The 9399-nt window shown below is 39.2% G+C and overlaps 1 protein-coding gene across 1 annotated transcript in view; it reads right to left on the bottom strand.

Moving 5' to 3' along the window:
* The window catches only part of MYBPC1 (myosin binding protein C, slow type), a 104080-nt gene that overhangs the window by 31186 nt on the left and 63495 nt on the right, over nucleotides 1–9399 (bottom strand). The window contains exons 16-22 of the mRNA XM_012650243.1: nucleotides 8202–8361; nucleotides 7014–7118; nucleotides 6031–6219; nucleotides 4986–5120; nucleotides 1655–1708; nucleotides 543–710; nucleotides 348–454 (exon numbers count right to left, since the gene is read on the bottom strand). Of these exons, the coding sequence (XP_012505697.1) occupies nucleotides 348–454; nucleotides 543–710; nucleotides 1655–1708; nucleotides 4986–5120; nucleotides 6031–6219; nucleotides 7014–7118; nucleotides 8202–8361 (918 nt within the window). The remainder of the gene's footprint in view (nucleotides 1–347; nucleotides 455–542; nucleotides 711–1654; nucleotides 1709–4985; nucleotides 5121–6030; nucleotides 6220–7013; nucleotides 7119–8201; nucleotides 8362–9399) is intronic.

The raw sequence follows: 9399 nt of genomic DNA, 5'->3' as shown, positions 1-9399 counted from the left end.
CAAAACTGGTCCTTTTATTTTGACTGTGAGTGCATGGGGGCGAGGAAGACAGGGACAGCTAACACGGTTTGGTGGCACTGATCTGGTTCACACTAAAGTACCAGCAGTTTTACTCGCTTTCACTTTTACACCATCAGTGCAGATATCAAAACATTGCAAGGGGCAAATAATATACGCCTATTATTACGAAGACGGTTTTGACCTTGCAGACGCATTGGAGGCACGTTGCCGCGGCAGGGATTGTACGCACTGCTGCGTTAACACACACACTCCAGTGCGAACAGGCAGCCCAGGCAGGAGCTGGCTCCTGGAACCTGGTGAAGTTAACTAACTGGTCCTCAGAGTACCAAGTTATAAACACGAAGGTGACCTCCCACTCTGCCAGAAGAGAGCTGTTTTGTTAATTTCCAACTCCTAGAAAGCATTAATAAAATATCAAAGGAGTTACAACAAACTAGGAGATTTTGAGAAAGAAAGGGGTTAAAAAAAAAAAAGCCAACAATGTAAAATGGAACCTAAATCTTGAAAGCCTCGCCACCTACCAATGATTTCCTTCACGAGAATGGGCTGAGAGTAGTACTTGGGCTCGCTGGCCCCCGCCGCGTTGATAGCCTTCACGCGCACAAAGATCTTGGCATCCGTCGGCAGACCTGTGATGGTGAACTTCGTCTTGTCGATCAGCTCTGTGTTCGCAACTATCCAGTCCTCAGCTAAAGTCCATAAAAGAAAAAGATAAGGAGGAGGAACAGTCTTTAGTGACAGAAGTCATGCTAAGTATTATAGTCAACTCCAAATTAGTATTTTGCTCATAACTAAACTCAGAGAGATTATGACTTTGGTCTGCACTCACACGACCTGGGTGAGCATGTTTCACATATTTAAATCAAAAATGGCCTCAAATGGCTAACATAAACAACGGGAAAAATAAACTGTCAGGTTCTACCAATTCTGGAAAACCTCTTATTCAGGATTAAAGTATCCTGAATAATAGTAACTGTCCCCAAGAATTTTGCAGCAGTTTTATTCCAATTTGGTTTTATAATGATTGATGTAATCATGGTATCTAACCATCTATCTACATTAAAGTTCAGAAAAACAAGAAAATTCTATTTTTATGAATCAGAAATATTGACCTGTATAGTCCATATAATCTCTCTATTTTATCTCGGCTGGTTCGTTATTGTGAGACACTAATCTGCATAATCAGTATAATCTGATCATATTAATTCACATTCATGAAGAAAGAATAGAAATTTACATCCACAAAAAGAAAACACAGCTCACAAGCTGATACCTTAAAAGAAATTGGTAAAATTCTATCCCCTCAGCCAAAAATCTAGTTTTTTTTTTCCTTAATTTTATTTTTTAGTTTTTGGTAGCTTTTTCTACAACATCAAGAGAACTTAAACTCAGCATCTAGGGCTTACAAATATTTCAGCTTCTAAAAGTTAGGAACGTTATGCCCATAGGACAAAAGAAGGCTAGGATCCCACATTATTAAGTCATTGTCCACCCCTACCCCACCCCACCCCAGCTCTCAGGGCTTTGTGTGTGTGTGTGTGTGTGGTGGACATACTTCATGCCTGTTCATGGAACATTCCCAGAAACGTTATCCTATTGTAAGAAAGTTCGAGAGTGTCACAGAATACTTTACCTGGTAGATCATACGCAGCCTCCCCATTTTCATCAGACTGTTTTGCTGATGTACCTTTGAGAATCCGTCATTAAAATTAATTAAAGACACCCACTTTCACACCAGAAGAGTATCGTATCAGCAGTCAGCATTCTCTGTTAGTAAAGTATGCAAAGTGTGCAAAGAAATTTGTCTTCAGAGCAGTGAGAGAAGAGACCAAATGTGTTAGAGGGTTCCTCAGGGGAGGCACGGCCTGCTCTGCGCAGACCATGGTTTTGGTCCTGAGGCAGCCGCCACAGAGAAGAGGAGGGAAAAGAAAAGAGAAGAAAAGAGGAGGAGAAGGAGGCTGGGGCACCTCCAGCTGTGAGAAGAAGAGACAGAGAAGAACAAGCAAGATCCTGAAGAAAACAGAGGTGTGGAGGTCCTAGAATCCTCAAGGGAGCCACGTACAATGAACAGTCTATCCTTGTTCCTGTCCCTGCCACTCCAGCCTGGGAGGGTCCTCTCAGGTCCCCAGGGGACAGGGTGCTTCCACAGTGGGGCACCCTCATCAAAGTCCGGAAGTGCGGGCACTGGTGATAAGGGCAGCCCTTTCTTACCAGGGCTCAAGTTCTTGTTCTTTTATTATTATTATTTTTTTAAGATACAGATCCCATAAAAGGGCTCAAGTTCTGAGTGGAAATGGTGGCTGCCCCAGCAGCTCAAGAGGCAGCCCTGGTTGCCATGACAATGAACTCTGTGACAAGAAAACAAATGGAGCCTTCCCTGGTCCCTACATTTCACACGGGTGGCTCACAGGGTGGTCTTGGGCATGCCCCACTGGTTTGGGATGATGACTTTATTGGTGTCAGGAGAGAAGCAGGGGAGTGGGGACAGGACTTCTGGCCCCTTGGAACCTTTGCCTCTCTCTTGATCCAACCCTACTGGGAATATCAAGAGACGTGGCAGGAAGTCAAAATATCCTGGCAGCTGGGAGGGTACGCGGAGGATAAAAATTACCAGTGATTTTGAAAGAGAGATACATCTTTAAGTGAATGGTCTGTTTGGGAACTATAATGTTGGTGTTTGCATAGTCAAGAGACAATTGATGAGAACATGAAAATAGGAGACTGAGAAAACATGTACAAAAGAGTGAAAAACTAGTAAAAGAGAAAGTTTCAAGAGACAACAGGACGAAACAAGATGAGAGAGGAAAAAAGACAGCCCATCTCTTCACATTTCAACTACTTTAATGGAGGAAAACAAAGAGAAAGAAAACGGTGTCCCTGGGGATGGGGAAGGAATATGTAAGTTATTTAACAACGTGAGGAGAATTTTTAAGAAAGGAAAGAAAGAACTAGAGTGGAGGAAGAAAAAAAAGGAAGAGTGAAGTGTTTCAGGCATTAAAAAAAAACCAAAAACAAGAGAAAGGCAGAGTCCAAAACAACACACGATCTTATAAAAGAAAGAAGTCTCTTACAGAATAAAACCTGACATATCTCAAAGCATTAAACACTACAGAAAATTAGTCTAGAGGACAACAGCCATTAAAAGAGAATGAAGAATAGGCAGCCACATAAAGAAAATAAGAAAAGACTACAAGAAGAAAGATATACACGTTATGAGAGAACTTCCATAGAAAGCTAATTCCAAAACGTTATGTGACAAAATATACATAAGAAATGACTGTGTACATATACATATGTATACACAGATATACATATGTATCTACACAGACCACACGCAAAATTATGTAAAATACACTTCATTGTATTTTATCTAAGGTGGGTAACATCAAAATGACAGCCATCTATCATTTTGCTGTATCTTCTTACTTTTTAAACCTATCAGAAAGAAAAGAGTAAAGAATTTGCTCTGTTTCATACATACACAAAAGGTTTGTGTTCAGCAGCCACATCACATACAAGATTGGGAAATTCTGCTGGCTGGGCAATATAAAAACAAAGAGGAGTGCTCAAGATTTTTTTTTTAAATCAGGGGAAAAACAGAATAGGAATAAAGCATATTCTGAAGTGCTCAAGGACTTACTTGTTGCGTTAGTGACACCACCCCGCCTCCCTTGCTGGGCTAACCCTGGGAACTTTCTTATAATGTTTCCACGGGTGGCTTTTTAAACCCAGGAAAAATTCAAACATAGGATTCGGTGAATGGAGTGTGTGTCAAAGGAATTGAGTGACAGCAGGATGCCCCCTCTCCTCTTCTTCCCTCCACACCAGCGACAATCATTTCCATGGCTGCTCCACTCCAGGGGTCTGGGATTTCTTTTTCAGTAGTTTTCTCTTCACAAGAAGTTTCTTCTCCATAGTGGTTTTTCTCCGGGGGAGGCACATTTGTGTTCCTGATTTCCCAAATGTGCTCTGTCATCTCCTTCCTTCCTTCACTTGGAGGATCCATGCTAAAGTTTGGGGTCCAAAGAGTTTTCTTTAGATGCTAAGTCTTGGGCTACTGTTTGTGGAATATGGACAAGCTTCCCTGTGGATTGTTTACCTACCATCCTCTAGAACGGAGCCTAAGTCCAGAGCAGGGGCAGTTTTATTCAGCCATTTTCAACTGTCATCCCCTTCTAGTCATGGCAAATGGGAAACCAAGAAACACAGCAGGATTTTTGGTGAATTTCACTTTTTTTTTTTTTTTGGTTTTTAGGTATACTCTGGCACGTATTTTCTCATGTCAGTTATTCTTCTATTATTTCTATCAGTGATTTTTTTGTTTTTTGGGCCTTGTTCCTCTTCCCCTCCTAAATTTAAGTGATTAAATTTTTATATATCCAAGCCCTAAGATAAATGACTGCTACATGTTGAATCTATTTCTTATACCCTCTGGGATTTAATGCTGCTTCCTTTAAAACTAAGAGCTGTTTTTAATTCTTCTTCTGCATTTTTCTTTTCCTTTAAGAAGGCAGGAGATGATCACCAGATAGCCAAATATGTAGTCTGTCATTATACCCATAACAGGCAGTTCTTTTGATAGCTAAGTTCTGCTCAGCATAGGTTTTAGAATTTCCAATTGGCTTCATCTTGTCTAGACTTTTATTTTGCAGGGGTACAATTCAATTCCACCAGTTGAAGAAGTGGTAGTCCCTGAAGTTTTTTCAGAGCCCCTTCTTCCTATGTCTTAGTTCAATCGTGTTGCACAATCTGGCAGCTTAGCCAGGATATTTTTGAGATGTCAATTTATTAGCATCAAGTACTAAAGAAGTGCTAAATTTTTACACATCTCAGAAGGATGATATTTGGCTTGATCTTGTTTTCAGTAGGAAGGAGATGAGTTCCCAAGAAAGAGAGACAAAAGAAAGGGGGGCATATCTCACCTATTGATGACAGTATTCATTTTATCTGCTAGTTGTACTTACTTCCTTCAAAGCAATACTCTAGCACATAGCCATCTAAACCTGCTGCACCAATCTGGTCTGGGGGCCGCCACTTCATGGTGACAGTTGTGTCAGTGACAGAGTCAACAGTCAGAAGAGTAGGAGGGCTGGTTACAGCTTAAAGATAAAAAAGACAGAAAAAGAAGAAACTATTAACTACAGAGTTATGGCACAGGAACCACGATAAAATGAACTGGGATATAAATAAAAATAGACACAGAAGCCCTACATCTTAATAAAATTCAACTGAGACTCATGAGCATGGTTGTGTGCAAGGCGAAGATCTGATAAACATGAGAATTTTGGAAATGCTACCAGGCATTTCCTCCAGTTTGGGAGGTTAGTGTGGGAGGCTGGGAGACCTAAGGAAGTTGAAGAAGTCAAAGTTCATAATCTAATGATCTAGAGTAAATTTCCTATAACTCTCTAACTTTCAAGTACAAACTCTTGCACTAAATCTTTCTATTGAAAAAATACCTCCCTACCAGAAAATAGTGGAGACATCTCATCTCCTGTTTCTTTGCCTTCACTGAACTGACTTTTTTTGGTTCAACAGATAACATTTAAGACGTGATTATAAAGAAAAGAAACTGGTTTCCAAGTGTGGTTTATTGAACTGATCTCAATTTTTTTTTTCAATGCTGTCCTTCAGAAATGAAGAACTGATCTCCATTTGTTTTAGTTGTAATGTTTACACCAAGATGCTGGGTTATACCCTCACAAGGACAAATTGAGAGTAGTCATGTGTTAATGTACTCAGCTACATGTTTTCAGTGGGGAGTGGCAACTGGAGCCACCCACAGCTGTCACTGGAATTCTGGTAATGAATTCAAGGGCCTATATTTTGAAGATATTCAACTTCCACCAAAGTTGCTTTTTAATTTCTTAGACAGAAAATTGCCCCAACTACTTCCAACCCCCTGCCCATCCAACGCTCTAAGAAGCCTCTGGGACTGTTCCAGTTAGAGGTCAGAAGGAAAGCAGTTATAACCTGGAGCAATAACAAAGAACATCTCTCTTGACTCACCCAAAGGAACAAAAGGCTTGGAGGGCATACTGGGCTTGGAGACGCCGACAGCATTGACCGCAAAGATGCGGACCTCGTACGCCACACCTTCAATCATCTTCTTGGGCTCAAAAGTTGTATCCTTGCAGAGTTCAAAATTCAGCCTCATCCACCTGGAGCTTTGTTTCTTTTTCCTTTCAATAAAGTAACCTGCAGGTACACGAAATAAAAACTGAGGGTTTTCTTTGGTCTCCAAAATTAAACTTTGTCAGATATTAGAAATCCTTAAAACCTGGTATTTTCTCAGCACTCTAAGTGAAATGGTCAAACACGTATGTATTTTTAACCCACCTTACTTCACCAGTTTGAGAAAGATTATAGAGAATAAGGGAATACAAGTATTAACATCATAAAATATAGACAAAAACAAAATAACAGGACTAAAAAAGAAGTTAAAATTGTACTAGAATGAGGAAAAAAATGGATAGCAGATATGTAGGCTATGGCAAGTTAGACAGTTGCTATAGGTGAGCAATACAGTCAGAGCCAATAGGGTTGGTTCTGAGTCCCAGCAAGGAAGACAAGAAGGAGGAAACAACCATTTTGTGTGTCTCATTATTACCCAGGGGAAAAATTCTTGTGCTATCACAGAAGCAAATTCTTCTAAGCATTTAACTTTAAAAGAAATTTCTTCATAGAGTTAACCCTATGGAATTAGACATTCACTGACTAGAGCAGTGGAAGTCAGGCTTGTAGGTATTTCAAAATTAGATATTGATTGTAAATGTCAAGCAGAAAGAGAGAACAGGCAATCAGGTGATATTCATAAGAGCTATTCATATCTCCAAGTAAGCACAGAGCATACCAAAATACACATATTTCGATTTGAATGGATATTTAAAGTCACAGTATAGGTTTTCTCCTAAATACAGTATTTTTAAATGTACTTTGTACTAATACACATAAAGACTGGCAGGTACACAGGCTGACCAACATGTAGTTACCCAAGATTGGAGACCCTCCATCGTAGACAGGAGGCTCCCAGTTCATGATGCACCAGTCATCTCCCACCTCTGTCACTTTTGGAGCCACTGGAGGATCAGGGATGTCTGTAGCAGACAGAAAAATTGGATGAAATAAAATAAAATAAGAGAGTGCAAAGAAAAGTGTTAATAAAAATATGGTTTTTGGTGATAAATAATATAGAAACTGTGATTTCTAAGTGCTTTTCCCTGTTCACTGGAATGCACTTAGCAACTAATTTGGGCAAAAAGTCATGCTCAATATGAGATAAGGGAAGGTGAGCCCAGTAAAAATAAACATAATGACATCTCCAAATCCCTTAAATTTGCATCACAACATTATAGAATAAACGCTCCATGGAACCTAAGACTCTTGTTCTTTACCTTGAAAATGATAGCTAAGAAATTATTGTCTAAATGCCAGATGTGGTTGTGGTGGTGGTGGTTGTTATTGTTAACTACAAAGTGAACTGCCAGCAGAACTGAATCAAGGACTAATTATTATAAATTTCACGTCACTTGGAAGATTCAAGATGTTGACTGGTGGAAATCCAATTCAGACATGGCGAGTCACTATGCCTTGTAAATATATAGTTCAATGTCTGATAAAGTGACTGTAGTTTTTGGTCAGCTTGAAATACATCATTTAAGGGAAAACTAAAGTGAGAAGAGGAGATCATGAGACCTCGGAACACTAAAAATCTGCTACACTCAGTTCTACTCAGTTTCAGGCTTAGGAAAAATGTGCTTAGATAATTGTCTAAGGATCAAGGCAGATCTTACTCCTTTATAAAGATTATAATGTGTGAAATTAGTTAGCGATTGTGTTTCAGTGGTGTTTTACAGGGCACCAAAAGGGAATACAACTTTGGAGCCCAAATGGCTGATCTTAGCTACTCATTCCTCCAATGAGAATTCCTCCAGACAAGAAAAAAGAAGAAAAGGAAAGAGAAAGGAAGGAAAGGAAAAGGGAAAAAAAGAGAAGGAAAGAAAAGAAAAGAAGTGGCATAGGTAGAAAAAGAGAGAAGGTGATTTATAAAACATAGCTGTACTGTGTGTTTCTTTTGTTAGTAGCACAGAGAAGCTGAGACAACCAAGAGCTGGCAAAGCCTGCTCTGAGTCTAGACATGTCGGCTTGATTACGGAAGTGTGTTTACCTAGAGGACTTACCCACAACTTTAATCTTGATGCTCGCATGTGCTTCTCCTGCTTCATTTTTCAGATTTATGTGGTAAACACCAGAGTCATCTCTTTCAGCGACATCAATGACCAGAGTGCTGCTATCAGGGTAAGATTCTGCCCTTATCCGGCCACTGCCCTCTGCAATAGCCTAAGAAGGCAAAACACGAAATGTGGCATGATCTACACAACAACGAGGGTTTCTTTAGAGTACCTGGTAACTTGAGATAGACTCGTGGTGTTGATGCCTAATACACATTGTCTCAGTTTAATCCTGCCCCATCTCTAATGACAAAGGTATTATTACACCATTTTACACACAAGGAAACTGAGACTTAACTTGTTCAAGGCCACACAGCTAAGAATTAGCAAAACTAGGATTTGACCCCAAAGCCCTAACCACCGACTCTCCTGAGAGAAAGTCGTAGAACTAAAGATACAAGTACAGAAGTGTCATTCCAGTAGAGGAGTCTCCTTGTGTATGAAATTAGAAACACTCAAATTCATCAGGAACGAAACAGTGATTTGTTCATTTCCTTAGATGTCTTGAAAATTTGAAAATACTAAAAAGGGTTGAAAAGGCTGCAAGACTAATTTTTCACTCAAGTTATTGAATATTGATTTTCCCCTTCCAGCAAAAACATGGAAAAATAAATATCTAATCCCCAAAGTACAGACAGAGTGAGGTTGAGCCCCCTATTGTATTTTCTTTATTTTCTTCTTCTTCTTCTTCTTCTGTTTTTTACTTCTTTCTTAAACCTGAAATTTAAAGCCGTATTACATTTTTCTGATTCCCAGTTCTTATCTTCTATATAACAATGAGTAGCCAACATAGAAAGAAGAAAAACAGAGAAGGTCAAGGTAATTTAGAAACTAGGTTATTTGCCACTAACTACTAAGTTAACTGTACTCTTTTGTGTCTGTATTAGGACTCACAAGTCTTCAATAACATAAGATTGTGACCACAGTAAGAATACCTGAAATAATTTTCTTAATTCTTCTACTTTATAATAGAACAAAATTTCTTCATATTAGCCAAATTCTGATGTAAGATTATAAAAGATGTTCTGCTTTGTTTTTACTGTGAAAAGAAAAATACTTATTTAGGGTGGTGTTACACTATCCACTTCAGTTTCCTATATTTTGTTTTGTTGGTTTGCTTGTTGTGCTATAATTTACATGGAGTAAA

This window comes from Propithecus coquereli, unplaced genomic scaffold (assembly GCF_000956105.1).
Source record: "Propithecus coquereli isolate 6110/MARCELLA unplaced genomic scaffold, Pcoq_1.0 Scaffold316, whole genome shotgun sequence".
In the NCBI taxonomy this organism is placed as follows: Eukaryota; Metazoa; Chordata; class Mammalia; order Primates; family Indriidae; genus Propithecus; species Propithecus coquereli.
This window is presented reverse-complemented; position numbering and strand designations above follow the sequence as displayed.